Below are 22,011 nucleotides of genomic sequence, written 5' to 3' on the forward strand. Positions count from 1 at the left end.
TGTTACATAGTGATTTAATAATTGCTTTGTAATTGTATAGTAAGTGATTTTCTGGAATAATAACTGATTGCCATTTGTAGTCCTTGTTTCTTTGTATTTTAATGTTGCTTTATCACTGCCTGTGGTGTGTTAATACAGTGGGGCAAAAAAGTATTTAGTCAGCCACAAATTGTGCAAGTTCTCCCACTTAAAAAGATGAGAGAGGCCTGTAATTTTCATCATAGGTACACTTCAACTATGACAGACAAAATGAGGGGAAAAAATCCAGAAAATCACATTGTAGGACTTTTAATGAATTTATTTGCAAATTATGGTGGAAAATAAGTATTTGGTCAATAACAAAAGTTTATCTCAATACTTTGTTATATACCCTTTGTTGGCAATGACAGAGGTCAAACGTTTTCACACACTGTTGCTGGTATTTTGGCCCATTCCTCCATACATATCTCCTCTAGAGCAGTGATGTTTTGGGGCTGTTGCTGGGCAACACAGACTTTCAACTCCCTCCAAAGATTTCTATGGGATTGAGATCTGGAGACTGGCTAGGCCACTCCAGGACCTTGAAATGCTTCTTATGAAGCCACTCCTTCGTTGCCCGGGCGGTGTGTTTGGGATCATTGTCATGCTGAAAGACCCAGCCACGTTTCATCTTCAGTGCCCTTGCTGATGGAATCTCACGATACATGGCCCTATTCATTATTTCCTTTACACGGATCAGTCGCCCTGGTCCCTTTGCAGAAAGACAGCCCCAAAGCAGGATGTTGTCACCCCCATGCTTCACAGTAGGTTTGGTGTTCTTTGGATGCAAGTCAGCATTCTTTGTCCTCCAAACACGATGAGTTGAGTTTTTACCAAAAAGTTCTATTTTGGTTTCATCTGACCATATGACATTCTCCCAATCTTCTTCTGGATCATCCAAATGCTCTCTAGCAAACTTCAGACGGGCCTGGACATGTACTGGCTTAAGCAGGGGGACACGTCTGGCACTGCAGGATTTGAGTCCCTGGCGGCGTAGTGTGTTACTGATGGTAGGCTTTGTTACTATGGTCCCAGCTCTCTGCAGGTTATTCACTAGGTCCCCCCGTGTGGTTATGGGATTTTGTCTCCCTGTTCTTGTGATTATTTTGACCCCATGGGGTGAGGTCTTGCGTGGAGCCCCAGATCGAGGGAGATTATCAGTGGTCTTGTATGTCTTCCATTCCCTAATAATTGCTCCCACAGTTGATTTTTTCAAACCAAGCTGCTTACCTATTGCAGATTCAGTCTTCCCAGCCTGGTGCAGGTCTACAATTTTGTTTCTTGTGTCCTTTGACAGGTCTTTGGTCTTGGCCATTGTGGAGTTTGGAGTGTGACTGTTTGAGGTTGTGGACAGGTGTCTTTTATACTGATAACAAGTTCAAACAGGTGCCATTAATACAGGTAATGAGTGGAGGACAGAGGAGCCTCTTAAAGAATAATTTACAGGCCTGTGAGAGCCAGAAATCTTGCTTGTTTGTAGGTGACCAAATACTTATTTTCCACCATAATTTGCAAATAAATTCATTAAAAATCCTACAATGTGATTTTCTGGATTTTTTTCTCTAATTTTGTCTGTCATAGTTGAAGTGTACCTATGATGAAAATTACAGGCCTCTCTCATCAGTGGGAGAACTTGCACAATTGGTGGCTGACTAAATACTTTTTTGCCCCACTGTATATGCAGCATTGACAAATGTGCAATAGGGTGTCCTAGTTCAAATCCATCTCTTTGTCTTACTCCAATAGGTAACCAGTGCTGTCTGAAACCTTCCCCAGCACTAGACCGCTTCTGATTTGAGTGAAGGGGACCAGCGTGTCCTCTCCTTCTGTGGGATTCCCTCAGTGGACAGAACCTCCCCCTTACCCCCATTCCTCCGCAGACCACCATGGGCGAAGTAGTCATTGTGAAGGAGGGATGGCTTCACAAACGAGGTAAATACATATTCCCTCAATCTCCCCCACCCTCTTAACTAAGGCTTTGGAAATCACACAATCTTCCATTGATTCTTCCCCTGTTTTGATATGAAATAAGTGTAGATTTCTTTGTAGATTTTTCTGCTAATTTTTGCATCTTTTTCAATTAGCCAACTTGTTGTTTTTTGACCTAAATGGGCAGATAAAGTCGTCTCACAAATTCCTGAGATTGCTTCCTGTTGTTTCAGCTCCATTCATAGATAACCAGGTCACCAATGCAAGTGATGCAATGTCTATGGTCCTCAATATTTTTTATGGTCTATAAGAATGTTTACTATTCTGAAGTATTTAATGGCCTCTACGAATGTTCATGGTCCATAAAATGTTTGTTACTGACACCTAAGGCCTGTGAATACATCCTGTTAGTGCACACACACTAGTAGAGCTTATATCAGGACTTGGGTGGGTGAAACAAAACATTTGCCCTTTTCTGGATAGAAATGCACTATTAACTTCAAAGGGTTGTTTTTCAACCTTTTCTATTGTTTTGGATTAGTCTGTGTGTAGGTTGAACTCTGGGTCTCTGCTGTGACCCAAGCCAAACCTTGTGCATGTTTTCCACTTGCACCTGCTTCACCTTTGACCCTTTCTGTGTTCTATAAACAAAGAGGACACCCCCCACTGTATGACTGAACTGTCGCCAGCGCACGCCGCCTCACCTCGACACAGCTGTAGCCACGGGGAAGAACGGATTGCAAAATGAAGGAGTTCAGAGAATGACTGACAATGACAAACGATGGTTTCAGCCACTTATGTTTGTTTTCACATATGAAATCCTCTAATTGCCTACACGGGATATTTCCGAGTGAATTCTGTTATTGGGTTGTGTACAACACCCTTTTTCAATCACAGAGGCACAACTTAACTTTCTGCAATGGAGTAGGGATAAGGGTGTGGTGGAGGGCGACAGCAGCAGTAAGACTCCTACACACTCTGTGGAAGTTGGACGGTCGAGGAGTTTGCAAGGCCAATGGGTTATTACGGGAGAATCCTCCCTCCTCCCTCCCTCCAGCCTCGGACAGTCGGACAGTGTAGCGCCGTGTCTAGGAGTTTGGGGGTCATCCCAGTTCAGCTATGCAGACAGACACCACCCGGAATGGCTCTGGGCCCTGTTCAAAAGGAAGGCAGCCGACGCTGGATTTGTGCCGCTTAGTGTGGCGGCAAGCCTGTTTTGCCCACAAGGGATTTGGGGGGAGATGTTTTTTCTCTCTCGATGTGGCCATGGTGACATCACCCATGGGAAACCATGAAGGCTGCAGGGTGGTGCTGTCAGGCTCTTTCAGCTCGGGGTGCATTTAAAAAATGCTCATGCTTTGCCCACCTGTCACTCTCAAACTTTATACAACAACTTTAGTTTAGGAGGGTCATGCTCATTAAAGCACTGTATGCCAGTCACCTAATTTAAACATGCCAATGTGCATCATGTCTCCTCTGTATGGTTGACAATATGCTGAACTGGTTTGTATGTAATGGAAGCAAGGTATATAAATGTAGCCTGAATGACCCGATTATGCCAGGTTTCTTGCTTTCATCAGATAGGGCTGTATTTTAGCGTGAAGTGGGTCAACTACTTGGGTTTAAGCGATTACTGAAGGCATTGGTTCCATCACTGCAGACCGAGTTTGGACTTTCCCACTGTTCCAGGGATAATCAAAGCCAAGGATGGATGCTAGGACGACCTCCATGGGACTCTTCACATTGAAACACGGCAGGGGCTCCAACCAAGGTGTTAGTCAACCATTGGAAAAGCTCTGAGGAAAACATCTGGACTCCCTGGAAAGCATCTACCTTTCCCTTTTTTTGCCAATATCTCAGCATGGCTCGGAGTCCTCTGATTCCAAGCAAATGAGTCATACACGAGGTAGGAGAAAAATGTGGTTTGGATGTGACTCCTGGACTCAAAATTCACAACTGGAAAGGCTTATTCTTAAATCCCATCCTCAGCCTAAATACTATTTAGTGTCCTGGCAGCTGGTTGGTTCCTGATATGGCAAAGTAGCCACACCCTTTAGCCTGTGGCTATGTGGCTTGCGATGGTGTGCCACTCTTGCCTGATCAAAGCATTCAGTTCGCAAACGTTGCAGAGGAGACGGGTACACCGAGATCAGTCTGTGGAGATTGGCAGTTACAGTTGGTGCAGAGGATTTGTAGGTTGGGGAGAGGGTGGTCATGTGTCAGCCAGGCCAACCAGTACCTTCCTTACCAAAAGCCTCCTCAGACCCGTGTGTGGTTGAGCACACTACGGGTTCAGGTGAGGCATATTGAGGAGTGGCTGCAAGGCAGAGACATACTGGTAGTGGTGGCTCCTCTTAACACTTACATATGGATGAGAAATGTGTGGTGAGTTATCAAAGGGATACACACAGCACTTACTGTACCACATTGTTGTGTTACCGAGGCCTAGCATAAGGTTCATATTTGCTTGCAAATGGGACCGCTGACCAGAGGACGACGGGCGCACTCGGTTGTCTGCTTGTGCTTGAAAGGAAGAGTTCAGAGACAGGTATGATATCTGACTGATGTTTTAACCCACTTGTCTATCTCAAAGTATAGACAGGAACTGTCTACCCTTGCATTCATTCTGCTCACAAGCAATTTGCATGGCATACTCTTTTCACAGTGATATATATATATATACAGTGGGGGAGAACAAGTATTTGATACACTGCCGATTTTGCAGGTTTTCCTACTTACAAAGCATGTAGAGGTCTGTCATTTTTATCATAGGTACACTTCAACTGTGAGAGACGGAATCTAAAACAAAAATCCAGAAAATCACATTGTGTGATTTTTAAGTAATTAATTTGCATTTTATTGCATGACATAAGTATTTGAAGTATTAAGTATTCTTACCAACCAGTAAGAATTCCGGCTCTCACAGACCTGTTAGTTTTTCTTTAAGACGCCCTACTATTCTCCACTCATTACCTGTATTAACTGCACCTGTTTGAACTCGTTACCCGTATAAAAGACACCTGTCCACACACTCAATCAAACAGACTCCAACCTCTCCACAATGGCCAAGACCGGAGAGCTGTGTAATGACATCAGGGATGAAATTGTAGACCTGCACAAGGCTGGATGGGCTACAGGACAATAGGCAAGCAGCTTGGTGAGAAGGCATCAACTGTTGGTGCAATTATTAGAAAATGGAAGACGTTCAAGATGACGGTCAATCACCCTCGGTCTGGGACCCCATACAAGATCTCACCTTGTGGGGCATCAATGATCACGAGGAAGGTGAGGGATCCGCCCAGAACTACATGGCAGGACCTGGTCAATGACCTGAAGAGAGCTGGGACCACAGTCTCAAAGAAAACCATTAGTAACACATTACGCCTTCATGGATTAAAATCCTGCAGCGCACGCAAGGTCCCCCTGCTCAAGCCAGCGCATGGCCATGACCATCTGGATGATCCAGAGGAGGGATGGGAGAAGGTCATGTGGTTTGATGAGACAGAAATAGAGCTTTTTGGTCTAAACTCCACTCGCTGTGTTTGGAGGAAGATGAAGGATGAGTACAACCCCAAGAACACCATCCCAACCGTGAAGCATGGAGGTGGAAACATCATTCTTTGGGGATGCTTTTCTGCAAAGGGGAAAGGACGACTGCACCGTAGTATTGAGGGGAGGATGGATGGGGCCATGTATCGCGAGATCTTGGCCAACAACCTTCTTCCCTCAGTAAGAGCATTGAAGATGGATCGTGGCTGGGTCTTCCAGCATGACAACGACCCAAAACACCCAGCCAGGGCAACTAAGGAGTGGCTCCGTAAGAAGCATCTCAAGGTCCTGGAGTGGCCTAGCCAGTCTCCAGACCTGAACCCAATTGGTAAATCTTTGGAGGGAGCTGAAAGTCCGTATTGCCCAGCGACAGCCCCGAAACCTGAAGGATCTGGAGAAGGTCTGTATGGAGGAGTGGGCTAAAATCCCTGCTGCAGTGTGTGCAAACCTGGTCAAGAACTACAGGAAACGTATGATCTCTGTAATTGCAAACAAAGGTTTCTGTACCAAATATTAAGTTCTGCTTTTCTGATGTATCAAATACTTATGTCATGCAATAAAAATGCAAATTAATTACTTAAAAATCATACAATGTGATTTTCTGGATTTCTGTTTTAGATTCCGTCTCTCACAGTTGAAGTATACCTATGATAAAAATGACAGACCTCTACATGCTTTGTAAGTAGGAAAACCTGCAAAATCGGCAGTGTATAAATACTTGTTCTCCCCACTGTATATATACATACACATACATGGATGATCGCTCCCCGAATAAAGGTGGTGGTACTTAGTTTGAGTTGCTGCTGTTGTAGCTATTCACATGCATACAACACAATAGTGTACAGTGTTTGCCTCTTTTAGAAGGAACTGCCTATTCGAGGGGCCTGGTTACCACACTGTAGGCTGAGCTGAATTAGATTAGGCCTTTGTGTGTGTGTGTGTGTGTGTGTGGGTGTGTGTCCCCGAGTGGGCGTGTATCAGAGCGAGTGTGTGTGGGTGTGTGTTTCCGAGTGTGTATGTGTGGGGGAGGTACAGGAGGAAGTGGATTCTTATTATAAGCCACACAGTTCCTTTGAAACCACATCCTCCTCCTATCCCAGACTGCACTGGTATCTCTTATCTTCCCTGTCACTGCACCACTATGCTCAGCCACTGTTGACTTATGTCAGCAGTCATAGAATTGCTATAGCGCCATCCACCCTATGAGAGAACAACTGGGTCCTACCACAACCCTTACTACCTTACCCTCACATCCCCTCATCAGCAGTACCACAGCTTCTCATAGTGGACCTCCCAGAATTCAGACACTCAGCACAAGAGTTGGGTAACCAGACCCAGTGTAACTCCTCACTACCCACACCAGCACATTCCCCTCGTCAGATAGGTCTGACCAGACCTCCCTTACATCCCAGTCCCAGAGTGCCAGCGGAGCCATGCTGGGACCCTCAGGAGAGAGGAAGACAAGGAAAGGCCACCTGTGTTCACCCCCTACTCCACTCCAAAGAACATCACTCCAGACACCACAGCCCACAACAGCAGCACACAGTCAGAGCACCCTATGGCTTTTATTTTGTGACTCCAATGACACATTTCTCAGAGAAACTGCTTTTCCCGAGCATGTAGTGGTTAGTGATTAACCAAATGTTTTTTTCCAGTTATTAAACAGCCAATTGACCGACGTCTGATCAATTACTTGAGTTCCATTTAGTTTTTTTTGTGAGCCCAATGCGCCGTTTCTCTGGAGGGAAATCAAATCATTCACAAGATAAATTAAGTCAAGAACTATATGGGAAGCTGGGCTGAAGGGAGCTGTTTTACTTGAGCAACCAAGTTCAGCAACTAAACGTGGCAATTAACTACACTAACCATAATCCATTGTGCCTGTTCTATTCTGGCTCGGACACAGATGGATACACTTTTACGCCTGCTACTTTAGGCTACTTTAGGTTAGATACACACACACCACATACGCCGGCACATGAGAGGAATGTAGACAACACAACGATGAGAGGAAGGGATAGAGAGTTCATTAAATGACTGAGCCCTCTCCTGTACTCCCTGTTCACCCACGACTGCGTGGCCATGCACGCCTCCAACTCAATCATCACGTTTGCAGACGACACTACAGTGGTAGGCTTGATTACCAACAATGACGAGACAGCCTACAGGGAGGAGGTGAGGGCCCTCGGAGTGTGGTGTCAGGAAAATAACCTCACACTCAACGTCAACAAAACAAAGGAGATGATTGTGGTCTTCAGGAAACAGCAGAGGGAGCACCCCCCTATCCACATCGACGGGACAGTAGTGGAGAGGGTAGTAAGTTTTAAGTTCCTCGGCGTACACATCATGGACAAACTGAATTGGTCCACCCACACAGACAGCGTCGTGAAGAAGGCGCAGCAGCCCCTCTTCAACCTCAGGAGGCTGAAGAAATTCAGCTTGTCACCAAAAGCACTTACAATCTTCTACAGATGCACAATCGAGAGCATCCTGTCGGGCTGTATCACCGCCTGGTAGGGCAACTGCTCCGCCCACAACCGTAAGGCTCTCCAGAGGGTATTGAGGTCTGCACAGCGCATCACCGGGGGCAAACTACCTGCCCTCCAGAACACCTACACCACACGATGTCACAGGAAGGCCATAAAGATCATCAAGGACAACAACCACCCGAGCCACTGCCTGTTCACCCCGCTATCATCCAGAAGGTGAGGTTAGTACAGGTGCATCAACGCAGGGACCGAGAGACTGAAAAACAGCTTCTATCTCAAGGCCATCAGATTGTTAAACAGCCACCACTAACATTGAGCGGCTGCTGCCAACATACTGACTCAACTCCAGTCACTTTAATATTGGAAAAATTGATGTAAAAAATGTATCACTAGCCACTTTAAACAATGCCTCTTAATATAATGTTTACATACCCTACATTACTCATCTCATATGTATATACTGTACTCTATACCATCTACTGCATCTTGAAATCTTTATGTAATACATGTATCACTAGCCACTTTAAACAATGCCACTTTTATTTGTTTACATACCCTACATTACTCATCTCATATGTATATACAGTACTGTACTCTATATCATCTACTGCATCTTTATGTAATACATGTATCACTAGCCACTTTAAACTATGCCACTTTGTTTACATACCCTACATTAGTCATCTCATATGTATATACTGTACTCGATACCATCTACTGCATCTTGCCTATGCCGTTCTGTACCATCACTCATTCATATATCTTTATGTACATATTCGTCATCCCTTTACACTTATGTGTATAAGGTAGTTGTTGTGAAATTGTTAGGTTAGATTACTCGTTGGTTATTACAGCATTGTTGGAACTAGAAGCACAAGCATTTCGCTACACTCGTATTAACATCTGCTAACCATGTGTATGTGACAAATCAAATTTGATTTGATTTGATTCTGCAGCATACTTAGGCAGGCTAGCCTAGCTAAATAGGATGACTAAAGACAGTATAGTATGGGGAGAACAGAGATGATGTTAGATGGTTGGCTGGCTGGCTGCTAGTGCCTGAGCAGAGATGAGATGATTACTTTAAGGAATGAAAAATTATAAAGTCATCAAATAAAACTAAGTAATATACACAATTGAAATATATTTGATTTAATAGTCATTTCCTACTTTTCTATGTGGCCCTGACCGAGACAATGGAATATTTTCAAGGTTTTGGCAGTTGAATGTTCACAATTTTTGGCTTTGTTATTTCCATGAAAAAGCACTAATAATTTAAATTTAATTATTTCATAATTAATTTAATGTTTAAAAAAAAAAGCATAAACCGTGATTGTTCTTTTAATGATTGAACTGAAACCGAACTGACCTTAAAAAGCACTAAAAGTTCAGCACTACTGGCATGTCAGTCTGTCAAGCAACACATTACATGGGGTCAAACGTATTATAACTCACACAGCTACTAGTGATTTGATGGCAATGAGAAGACATGTAGATCCTGCAATGCAGCAAGTGGCAGCCAGAGTTGGATGGATTAACTAACACAAAATCACTGTGTCCACCCTGTTGTTACGTGGAGATGTGCCCTTCCACATTTATTCAGAGCAACAATGCTGAGCTGGCTATAGGCTGTGCTCTCTTTGACAATGTTTACCGAGCGAACCACTGTGACATTCACCCCCAGCTGATGTACAACCACAACCTAGTACACTTGATCAACAGGGTGTCAAGGTGTTTGCTAGAAAACTGAAAGAAACTGCTCTGGGACAAACCAAAAACCAAAAATAAGAGGAACTTTGCCATACATCCTCCAAGATCAAGACCACCCAGAGAAACAAGCACCACCCTGCACCACCAGCCCCCACCCAGAGAAACAAGCACCACCCTGCACCACCAGCCCCTACCCAGAGAAACCAGCACCACCCTGCATCATCGGTCCCCACCCAGAGAAACCAGCACCACCCTGCACCATTGGGCCCCATCTAGAGAAACCAGCACCACCCTGCACCATCGGGCCCCATCCAGAGAATCCAGCTCCACCCTGCACCATCGGGCCGCGGGCAGAGAATCCAGCTCCACCCTGCACCATCGGGCCCCATCCAGAGTGGCCAACACCACCCTGCACCATCGGGCTGCGGGCAGAGAATCCCGCTCCATCCAGCACCATCGGGTCCCATCCAGAGCGGCCAACACCACCCTGCACCATCGGGCCGCGGGCAGAGAATCCAGCTCCACCCTGCACCATCGGGCCGCGGGCAGAGAATCCAGCTCCACTCTGCACCATCGGGCCCAATCCAGAGTGGCCAACACCACCCTGCACTGTCGGGCCGCGGGCAGAGAATCCAGCTCCATCCTGCACCATCGGGCCGCGGGCAGAGAATCCAGCTCCACCCTGCACCATCGGGCCCCTTCCAGATTGGACAGCACCCGCATCCCACTACCCCCATGCTTACAGGACAACACCCCAATCAGAAGCGACCAGCAGTCCAGAAGTGGAACGAAGAATAGAGCACCGTGCTGCAGCTGTCATGACTTCTTCCCTCTCCTTGTTCAGGCGGCGTTCGGCGGTCGAAGTTACCGGCCTTCTAGCCGCCGCCGATCCACTTTTCATTTTCCATTTGTTTTGTCTTTGTTTTACACACCTGATTTCAATCCCACTATTACTTGTTCATTATTTAACCCTCTGTTCCCCCATGGGTTTTTGTGAGTGATTGTTTATTGTATTTTCGTTCTGTCATGGTGTACGTGTATTTGACATTTTGAGTAAAAGTACGTTGATTACTCATATCTGCTGTCCTGTGCCTGACTCTCAACACCAGCTACACATAGGATCCATTACAGCAGCCGAGCTAAACCAGGCATCTGCTTAACATAATCTCCTCAAAAATCGATGAATTCCTTTTGTTAATTATCATAAATAGAATTATTAGAACTCCAACCTATTTATCATTGAGTTCAGTTTTATATAAGCTACCCCAGAAAGGATTAAAGTTAGCTCATATAAATATATCTAGCCTCATGAGATGAATAATTTGCTAATCTAAGATAAAAATTTATATATTAGCCTTTTCTGAGGCTGACAGCACCTTTGATACAGCAGTAGAAATACAAGGATATAACATATACTGAATGAAAATATAAACGCAACATACAATAATTTCAAAGATTTTACAGGGTTACAGTTCATATAAGGAAATCAGTCAAATGAAATAAATTCATTAGGCCATAATCTATGGATTTCACATGATTGGGAATACAAATATGCATCTGTTGGTCACAGATACCTTGGAGAAAAAAAAGTAGGGGCTTGTATCAGAAAACCAGTCAGTATCTGGTGTGACCACCATTTGCCTCATGCAGCGCGACACATCTCCTTCACATAGAGTTGATCAGGCTGTTGATTGTGGCCTGTGGAATGTTTTTAGATATTGGCGGGAACTGGAACACGCTGTCGATCCAGAGCATCGCAAACATCCTCAATGTGTGACATGTCTGGTGAGTATGCGGGCCATGGAAGAACTGGGACATTTTCAGCTTCCATGAATTGTGTACAGATCCTTGCGACATGGGGCCATGCATTATCATGCTGAAACATGAGGTGATGGTGGTGGATGAATGGGCCTCAGGATCTCATCATGATATCTCTGTGCGGATTCAAATGGCCATCGATAAAATGCAATTGTGTTGGTTGTCCTTAGCTTATGCCTGCCCATGCCATAACCCCACCGCCACCATGGGGCACTCTGTTCACAACGTTTCCATCAGCAAACCGCTCGCCCACACGGCGCCATCTGCCCGATAAAGTTGAAACACGGAATTCATCCGTGAAGATCACACTTCACCGTGCCAGTGGAGGTGAGCATTTGCCCCACTGAAGTCAGTTAAGACACTGAACTGCAGTCAGGTCAAGACCCTGGTGAGTGCAATGAGCACGCAGGTGAGCTTCCATGAGACCATGTTTCTGACAGTTTGTGCAGAAATTCTTCAGTTGTGCCAAATTCTCTAAAACGTTGGAGGCGGCTTATGGTAGAGAAATTAACTTTCAATTATCTGGCAACAGCACTGCTAGACATTCCTGCAGTCAGCATGCCAATTGCACACTCCCTCAACTTGAGACATCTCTGGCATTGTGTTGTGTGACAAAACTGTACATTTTAAAGTGGCCTTTTTATGTCCCCAGCACAAGGTGCGTCTGTGTAATGATCATGCTGTTTAATCAGCTTCTTGATATGCCACATCTGGCAGGTGGATGGATTATCTTGGCAAAGGAGAAATGCCCACTAACAGGGATGTAAACAAATTTCTGCACAAAATTAGAGAAATAAGCTTTTTGTTGCTTATGGAACATTTCTGGGAACTTTAATTTCAGCGCATGAAACATGGGACAAATACTTTACATGTTGCGTTTTATATTTTTGTTCAGTGTATATTGAAAAGACAGGAATGTCTAGGGGGGAGGTGTTGCTGTATATATTCAGAGCCATATTCCTGTAAAGCTCAGAGAGGATCTCATGACAAATGAAGTAGAAGTGCTGTGATGCAGATTCACCTGCTACACCTGAAGTCTCTTATTTTAGGGTGCTGCTATAGGCCACCAAGTACAAATTGTCAGTATGTGGAGAATATGTGTGTGACGTTAGATAAGGTCTCTGATGCAAACAGAAATTTATTTTCTACCTAAAAATGGTAAAGCACCCTTTGCTGGCTGTAACAGCTGCCTGTTCTTAGTAAGCTGTTGGAGAGTGTTGTGTTAGAACAAATACAATGCTAACTACAGACGCTCAGCATGCATATAGGGAAGGGCACCTAACTTGTACTGCATTGACTCAGATGACTGATGATTGGCCCAAATAAATGGATAATAAGATGATAGTTGGAGCTGTATTGCTAGATTTCAGTGTTCCGTTTGTTATTGATCCTCATTTGTTATTAAAAAAAACTCTATGGCTTTACATCACCTGTCATCGCATGGTTGGAGAGTTACTTATCCAATATAACTCAGTACCTTCAATGGAAGCTTCTCTAACATCAGATATGTACAGTGTTGGGTCGTTGTCCTGTTGGAAGGTGAACCTTCGCACCAGTCTGAGAGCAGGTTTTCATCAACAATCTCTGTACTTTGCTCTGTTCATCTTTGCCTTGATCCTGACTAGTCTCCCAGTCCCTGCCACTGAAACACATCCCCACAGTCCGATGCTACCTCCACCATGCTTAACTGTAGGGATGGTGCCATGTTTCCTCCAGATGTGACGCTTGACAGTCAGGCCAAATAGTTCAATCTTGGTTTCATCAGACCAGAGAATCTTGTTTATCGTGGTCTGAGAGTCTTTAGGTGCCTTTTGGCAAACTCCAAGCATGCTGTCATGTGCCTTTTTACTGAGGAGTGGCTTCCGTCTGGCCACTCTACCATAAAAACCTGATTGGTGGAGTGCTGCAGAGACGGTTGTCCTTCTGGAAGGTTCTCCCATCTCCACAGAGGAACTCTATATATAAAAAATGTAATATTTGGAGGATTAGAAATGATGCAGACAATTACATTGATGATCTAATACATGCATGATAGTCTTTCATGGTTGAGAAATTGTCTGACTACTATTTTTTAAGAAGTAATTGTGTGTTGAAAATGCCTAATCACTTGCATAATCTATTTGTATACACTTCAAACAGACATACAGTACCTACCCCACCAGACATGTCACTATGGCTTTCTTCACTGTACCCAAACCAAAAACAGATTTAATGCATCGCTCGGTTATGTATAGAGCCATGTCATCATGGAATGTTCTGCCACCACAGGTTACTCAAGCAAAAAGCAACTTTAACTTTAAAAACAGATACAATATGTTTGTCTTAGAGCCTCTCCTCTTTCTAAAGATCTAATTTAACTGTACTGAATATGTATACACAGTGAACAAAACATTACAAACACCTTATTATTGAGTTGCACCCCCCCTTTGCCCTCAGAACAGCCTCAATGACCTCTAACCTGTACCCCCGCACACTGACTCGGTACCGGTACCCCCTGTATATCGCCTTGTTATTGTGTTACTTTTGATTATTTTTTACTTGAGTTTATTTGTTAAATATTTTCTTAACTCTTTTTGAACTGCACTGTTGGTTAATGGCTTGTAAGTAAGCATTTCACGGTAAGGTCTACACTTGTTGTATTCGGCACATGTGACAATTAGAGTTTGATTTGAATTCGTTGGGGCATGGACTCTACAAGGTGTCGAAAGCATTCCACAGGGATGCGGGCCCATGTTGACTCCAATGCGTGCCACAGTTGTCAAGTTGGCTGCATGTCCTTTGGGTGGTGGACCATTCTTGATACAGATGGGTAACTGTTGATCATGAGAAACCCAGCAGCGTTTCAGTTCTTGACGCACTCATACTGGTGCTCCTAGCACCTACTACCATACCCTGTTCAAAGGCACTTAAATATGTTGTCTTTCCCATTCACCCTCTGAATGGCACACAGACACAATCCATGTCTCCATTGTTTAAAGGCTTAAAACTCCTTCTTTAACCTGTCTCCTCCCCTTCATCTACACGGATTGAAGTGGATTTAACAGGTGATATTATTGTCATGGAAAGAGCAGGTGTTCCTAATATTTTGTACACTGTCAATATATATATATATATATATTTTTTATCTTGTGGTCTTTCCTATATATAACTCATATTTATTTTGAATTGAATGTACTATCTCATGTCGTTCTTGTCTATTACTGTTCTGTACTTTGTCATGTATTTGTACGTTTTGTGGACCCCAGGATGAGTAGTTGCTGTGTAGTAGCTAACGAGGATCCCAATAAACTGAACTTCCTGCCTGCCTGGGTAGCTCTCCATCATTTATGCATTATTAGTGTGCATCTCAATCTTCTACTGCGTCTTCCTCGACTTCCCTCCTTTACCCCAACTGCACCGATCTGGCATTAGGGTGGAGGTGTATGGATGGATTGCTTTCACCTATCCAGTTCTGTCACTAGAAATCACTGTCCTTAGAGTATCTATTTAGCAGCACACTGCACAGGTACTTACAGCACAGTACATTATCATAGGCTCACCCACTTAAAACATGCACCTTCAAACATGTTTTCAGGCTTATGTGCTGTTTGTAAAGAAATGGGTTGGAGATGAGTGGCATTGGTGTGTGAATCTAGACAGGCACCATGCAACAACACTTAATAGACAGAGATGGATTGACTTTATAAGTTAACAGCTTGTTCATTAGCTCACTCTTTGCCCCAGGAGCATCCTGTGCACCTGCAGCTGTTGGCTATGTGAAAACACCATCCGGTCCATGCCACGTGCATGCACACACGAAAACGTGCACAGGCTCGGTAGCATGCACACACTCCGCTGCTTTATTCATTAGGCATGCCATTGCAGTGTGTGCGTGTGAAAATAAAACTATTTTCTGAGGATTCTGATCTCATCGCACCTCCTTTGAGCGGTTAACAAATGAGTCAGCAGCAGCACTGACATTAGACCTGATTGAGGTTTGTTCTTTTCTAACTGTGGTGTTTACCCATGCTGTTAGTGTGTCACTTCCTGTTTTCTAGAATCTGGTTGTTGATTACCAGAAGTACCTCTAGCCACAGTTATAAAAATAAAAAAACTGGGTGAGACCCTGTGTTTACTAGCTGCCTGTCTTAAAGCTACAGTACAGGTTGGCAACACACACCATAATGTGTAAAGAGGAGATAAACTAGCAATAATACAAATACATAAAAAGGAGAAGGAAAAGGCCTAATGAGAGAAGTTCCGTTTTCTCTGAAACCACCAGGAGAAAGGCCTCAGTTTGCGGTCAACCAGACTGTGAGAGAATCTGTCTTTCTCACACACTTGTCCAAGGTGCTATCATTACTAGCTCACCCTAGGGTCAGCGACAGCGCTGTGTTGTTAATGCTCTTCTAGGATTGCACTTTCCAAGGTTGACAGAGTATTGTCCTTTCTGATGTGATATGCACTCGCTCACTCTCTGTGTCTCTCTCTTTTGCTCTCTCAGGAGAGTACATAAAGACTTGGAGACCCAGGTATTTCTTGCTGAAGAGCGACGGTACGTTCATTGGCTACAAGGAGCGACCGCAAGACATCGACCAACTGGAGACGCCACTCAATAACTTCTCAGTAGCACGTAAGGCAACCCTATGACACTCTCTGCCCTAACCACAAAATTTTACAAAATAGTTGTGCAGTTTCTCAACTCTGGTCCTCGAGTTCCTTCGAGGTTCCACATTTTTGTTCTAGCCTTGCACTACACTCTGTGCATCCCTGATGTTTCACTTGACCGCATGACATATCTCTCGCTCGCTCCCTGTCTTTCTCTCCCTCTCTCTTTCTTCTTCCTTATGACCAGCAGAATGTCAGCTGATGAAAACAGAGCGCCCTAAGCCCAACACATTCATCATCCGCTGCCTGCAGTGGACCACTGTCATAGAGCGCACCTTCCACGTGGATAGCCCCGAGGAGAGGTAGGTTACACACGTGCACACACAGGACTCTATTTTAACGAACCTAACATAATGGTAAATCTTAGCGCTGGCGGTTGGGTCAGGGGTGTGTCCGAAGTACTTTAGCTATTTTCACAACCAGAATTATGGGCGCAGTAGCTGACGGTGTTGCGAAAGGGCTGGGTTTTGATTGATAAGTAACTTGTGGGTGTGTCTAGGCTTGATCCCTGGCTGGCCAACCAGAATGTGCTCCATGGCTAAATATGTGGTTGCTTCAAGTTGTGTATGTAAAGGATTTTATGTATTGTGTTTCACAACTCCAATTCGAGTGTTAGTCTGTTGTAGCCTAGTTTGTTAAATAGCCTACAGAAACAAAAAAACAAAATGTAGGCCTATCCCATATTTTCTAAATATGTTGAGCATAAGAAATTGCACGGCTTCAAAATGGATTCACACTGAAATAGGCCTACTGTAAAATGCATTATGTCTGAGCCATGGACATGCCAAACATGGTCCATAATCAATATTAAATTCATTATTGAAGAGACCTAAAAAGACAGTGAATAATTCTAATAAAAAATGTGTAACAAAAAACAACAACTTGTTTTAAAAAGGCTGTCTAAATACAGTTACAGGCACCATAATTCTTCCACGTGGGCATATGATATTAGGCCTAAGACGACGTAGACTATGGAGGGTTTTACACACATCCAAACTTTTCATAGGAGCTGGAAGAAGATCAACTGTAAGGAAAAAGTGGGAATGTCCACTCACTGTTATACTGCTCCCAAATATACAGTACCAGTCAAAAGTTTGGACACACCTACTCATTCAAGGCTTTTTCTTTTTTTTTAAATCCTATTTTCTACATTGTAGAATAATAGTGAAGACATCAAAACTATGAAATAATACATATGGAATCATGTAGTAACCAAAAAAGTGTCAAAGAATATCAAAATATATTTTATATTTGAGGTTCTTCGAAGTAGCCACCCTTTTCCTTGATGACAGCTTTGCACACTCTTGGCATTCTCTCAACCAGCTTCATGAGGTAGTCACCTGGAATGCATTTCAATTAACAGGTGTGTCTTGTGAAAAGTTAATTTGTGGAATTTATTTCCTTAATACGTTTGAGCCAATCAGTTGTGTTGTGATAAGGTAGGGGTGGTATACAGAAGATGGCCCTATTTGGTAAAAGACCAAGTCCATATTAGGCAAGAACAGCTTGAATAAGCAAAGTAAAATGACAGTCCATCATTACTTTAAGACTTGAAGGTCAGTCAATGCTGAACATTTCAAGAACTTTGAAAGTTTCTTCAAGTGCAGTTGCAAAAACCATTGAGCGCTCTGATGAAACTGGCTCTCATGAGGACCGCCACAGGAAACAAAGACCCAGAGTTACCTCTGCTGAGGATAGGTTCATTAGAGTTACCAGCCTCAGAAATTGCAGTCCAAATAAATGCTTCACAGAGTTCAAGTAACAGACACATCTCAACATCAGCTGTTCAGAGGAGACTGTGAATCAGGCCTTCACGTCGAATTGTTGCAAAGAAACCACTACTAAAGGACACCAATAAGAAGAAGAGACTTTCTTGGGCCAAGAAACATGAGTAATAGACACTAGACAGGTGGAAATCTGTCCTTTGGTCTGATGAGTCCAAATTTGAGATTTTTGGTTCCAACTGCCGTGTCTTTGTGAGACGCAGAGTAGGTGAACAGATGATCTCTGCATGTGTGGTTCCCATTTGTGATGACATGGAGCAGTTGGTTGTGATGGTGTGGGTGTGCTTTGCAGGTGACACTGTCTGTGATTTATTTAGAAATCAAGGCAAACTTAACCAGCATGGCTACCACAGCATTCTGCAGCAAAATGTCATCCCATCTAGTTTGAGCTTAGTGGGACTATCATTTATTTTTCAAAATGACAATGACCCAACACACCTTCAGGATATGTAAAGGCTATTTGACCAAGAAGGAGAGTGATGGAGTGCTGCATCAGATGACCTGGCCTCCACAATCACCTGACCTCAACCAAATTGAGATGGTTTGGAATGAGTTGGACAACAGAGGGAATGAAAAGCAGCGAACAAGTGCTCAGCATATGTGGAAACTCCTTCAAGACTGTTGGAAAAACATTCTTCATGAAGCTGGTTGAGAGAATGCCAAGAGTGTGCAAAGCTGTCATCAAAGCGAAGGGTGGCTACTTTGAAGAATCTCAAATATATTTTGACTTGTTTAACACTTTTTTGGTTACTACATGATTCCATATGTGTTATTTCATAGTTTTGAGGTCTTCACTATTGTTCTACAATGTAGAAAATAGTAATAAAAAAAAAAGCCTTGAATGAGTAGGCTTGTCCAAACTTTTGACATGTAATGTGTATACAGTGCCTTGCGAAAGTATTCGGCCCCCTTGAACTTTGCGACCTTTTGCCACATTTCAGGCTTCAAACATAAAGATATTAAACTGTATTTTTTTGTGAAGAATCAACAACAAGTGGGACACAATCATGAAGTGGAACGACATTTATTGGATATTTCAAACTTTTTTAACAAATCAAAAACTGAAAAATTGGGCGTGCAAAATTATTCAGCCCCCTTAAGTTAATACTTTGTAGCGCCACCTTTTGCTGCGATTACAGCTGTAAGTCGCTTGGGGTATGTCTCTATCAGTTTTGCACATCGAGAGACTGACATTTTTTCCCATTCCTCCTTGCAAAACAGCTCGAGCTCAGTGAGGTTGGATGGAGAGCATTTGTGAACAGCAGTTTTCAGTTCTTTCCACAGATTCTCGATTGGATTCAGGTCTGGACTTTGACTTGGCCATTCTAACACCTGGATATGTTTATTTTTGAACCATTCCATTGTAGATTTTGCTTTATGTTTTGGATCATTGTCTTGTTGGAAGACAAATCTCCGTCCCAGTCTCAGGTCTTTTGCAGACTCCATCAGGTTTTCTTCCAGAATGGTCCTGTATTTGGCTCCATCCATCTTCCCATCAATTTTAACCATCTTCCCTGTCCCTGCTGAAGAAAAGCAGGCCCAAACCATGATTCTGCCACCACCATGTTTGACAGTGGGGATGGTGTGTTCAGGGTGATGAGCTGTGTTGCTTTTACGCCAAACATAACGTTTTGCATTGTTGCCAAAAAGTTCAATTTTGGTTTCATCTGACCAGAGCACCTTCTTCCACATGTTTGGTGTGTCTCCCAGGTGGCTTGTGGCAAACTTTAAACGACACTTTTTATGGATATCTTTAAGAAATGGCTTTCTTCTCGCCACTCTTTCATAAAGGCCAGATTTGTGCAATATACGACTGATTGTTGTCCTAAGAACAGAGTCTCCCACCTCAGCTGTAGATCTCTGCAGTTCATCCAGAGTGATCATGGGCCTCTTGGCTGCATCTCTGATCAGTCTTCTCCTTGTATGAGCTGAAAGTTTAGAGGGACGGCCAGGTCTTGGTAGATTTGCAGTGGTCTGATACTCCTTCCATTTCAATATTATCGCTTGCACAGTGCTCCTTGGGATGTTTAAAGCTTGGGAAATCTTTTTGTATCCAAATCCGGCTTTAAACTTCTTCACAACAGTATCTCGGACCTGCCTGGTGTGTTCCTTGTTCTTCATGATGCTCTCTGCACTTTTAACGGACCTCTGAGACTATCACAGTGCAGGTGCATTTATACAGAGACTTGATTACACACAGGTGGATTGTATTTATCATCATTAGTCATTTAGGTCAACATTGGGTCATTCAGAGATCCTCACTGAACTTCTGGAGAGAGTTTGCTGCACTGAAAGTAAAGGGGCTGAATAATTTTGCACGCCCAATTTTTCAGTTTTTGATTTGTTAAAAAAGTTTGAAATATCCAATAAATGTCGTTCCACTTCATGATTGTGTCCCACTTGTTGTTGATTCTTCACAAAAAAATACAGTTTTATATCTTTATGTTTGAAGCCTGAAATGTGGCAAAAGGTCGCAAAGTTCAAGGGGGCCGAATACTTTCGCAAGGCACTGTATATAGCTATAGCCTACCATTGCTATTTGATATGCTTTGCCATGTGAAAGGTAAACAAATGGGCAAATATAGCCTACAAGCGGATTAAGCACCACAGACAGCGATCAGATCTCCCACAATTTGACAGTTTGGTCTGGCAGAGGAAAGTGGAAGATTTTTTGATCAACAAAAACAATAAGCAGTCTTTTTCAATAACTTGATGTTCCTAAACAGGCTTCCTACAGTTACAGACACCTTTCATGCGCATCACACATAATGAGTCCAAACTTTTCACAGAAGCTGAAAAAAAAGAATGTCCAGAGTAAATATAAAAGGGGAAGTTCTGTGACTGTTTTGCTGCTCTGATATTTGAATAAAACATTAGTGATGTACACTAATGTAAGGCTACTGTTTGTGCCTCCGCTGGCAAAATCAATGCCGTAACCAATTGAGATTTTGGTTGGCCTTAAATATCTCTAGTTTCACTGACTGAATGTTTTTTTGTTTTTTTTGCTTACCAAAATTGGCTTATTATTTCCATCCCTCCCACCTCAGCGCAAGCGAGTTGATGTGAGACAGGTAAATGACCAAACCTGGCCTAAGGGGGGGGAAATGAAAGTGCGTCCGTTTTTACATGACGAAATTGCAAACTAATGTTCATTTGACACTTGCGCTTCCTTAGCACCAGCCGAAAATAGAGCCCGTAGAGTCATCCCCCTCTGGTTCCTTCCATCCTTAGGGAGCAGTGGACGAAGGCCATCCAGGAGGTGGCTGATGGGCTGCAGAAACAGGAGGAGGAGAGGATGGACTCCTCGCCAGACCCCATGGACATGGAGATGTACCTCACCAAACCAAAACTTAAAGTGGTGCGTACACCCAACCCTAGCCCTAACCCTTTCTACTCAGCATTTTTTGTTACTTTAATACAAGACAAATACCAGGGGCGGAGTTTTAGATATGGTCAAATAAAGTTAATCCAACTGTTCTCAACTCCTAGACTATGCCTGACTTTGAATACCTCAAGCTCTTGGGAAAAGGCACTTTTGGGAAGGTTATCCTGGTGAAGGAAAAAGCCACAGGAAAATACTACGCTATGAAAATCCTCAAGAAAGAAGTGATTGTGGCGAAGGTGAGTAGACGAGTGTGTGCGTGTGTCTTTGTCTCAGTTTGTTTCTGCACACACTGGTATTTCCTTTACTTGGATCATGCTCATCTCCTTACTCTTTTCTAGGATGAAGTAGCTCACACGCTCACTGAAAACAGAGTACTGCAGAACTCCAAACACCCCTTCTTAACGGTGAGAGACCATTCCATTGATGTGCATCAGCAAATGTGTTCCCTCTGTTTACTGTTATCCTAATATAAATGGGTAGCATTGTGTTTCTTAAACGTTTTCCTTCTCCTTACCATTAAGGGTCTGAAGTACTCCTTCCAGACGCCTGACCGCTTGTGTTTCGTCATGGAGTATGCCAATGGAGGAGAGGTGAGTACTGTGTTGCATTTTACCGGGGGTATAGGTCTTATCAGTGAGGTGAAATACTCTGAACCTTGCAGATTAACTGTAATTGGGTGCGT

The 22,011-nt window shown here is 43.5% G+C and overlaps 1 protein-coding gene across 2 annotated transcripts in view; it reads left to right on the forward strand.

Annotated features, from left to right (window-relative positions):
• The window catches only part of LOC115107835 (RAC-alpha serine/threonine-protein kinase), a 45,833-nt gene that overhangs the window by 16,664 nt on the left and 7,158 nt on the right, over nt 1-22,011 (forward strand). Inside the window, exons 2-8 of one of the 2 annotated variants that reach the window (XM_029631499.2) lie at nt 1,765-1,950; nt 15,997-16,125; nt 16,348-16,462; nt 21,176-21,302; nt 21,434-21,565; nt 21,668-21,733; nt 21,851-21,919. In XM_029631499.2, coding sequence (XP_029487359.1) covers nt 1,905-1,950; nt 15,997-16,125; nt 16,348-16,462; nt 21,176-21,302; nt 21,434-21,565; nt 21,668-21,733; nt 21,851-21,919 — 684 coding nt within the window. In that variant the 5' untranslated portion in view covers nt 1,765-1,904. The remainder of the gene's footprint in view (nt 1-1,764; nt 1,951-15,996; nt 16,126-16,347; nt 16,463-21,175; nt 21,303-21,433; nt 21,566-21,667; nt 21,734-21,850; nt 21,920-22,011) is intronic. The other variant, XM_029631500.2, reaches the window with a different exon arrangement.

Source organism: Oncorhynchus nerka, linkage group LG24 (genome assembly GCF_034236695.1).
Source record: "Oncorhynchus nerka isolate Pitt River linkage group LG24, Oner_Uvic_2.0, whole genome shotgun sequence".
NCBI classification, from domain to species: domain Eukaryota; kingdom Metazoa; phylum Chordata; class Actinopteri; order Salmoniformes; family Salmonidae; genus Oncorhynchus; species Oncorhynchus nerka.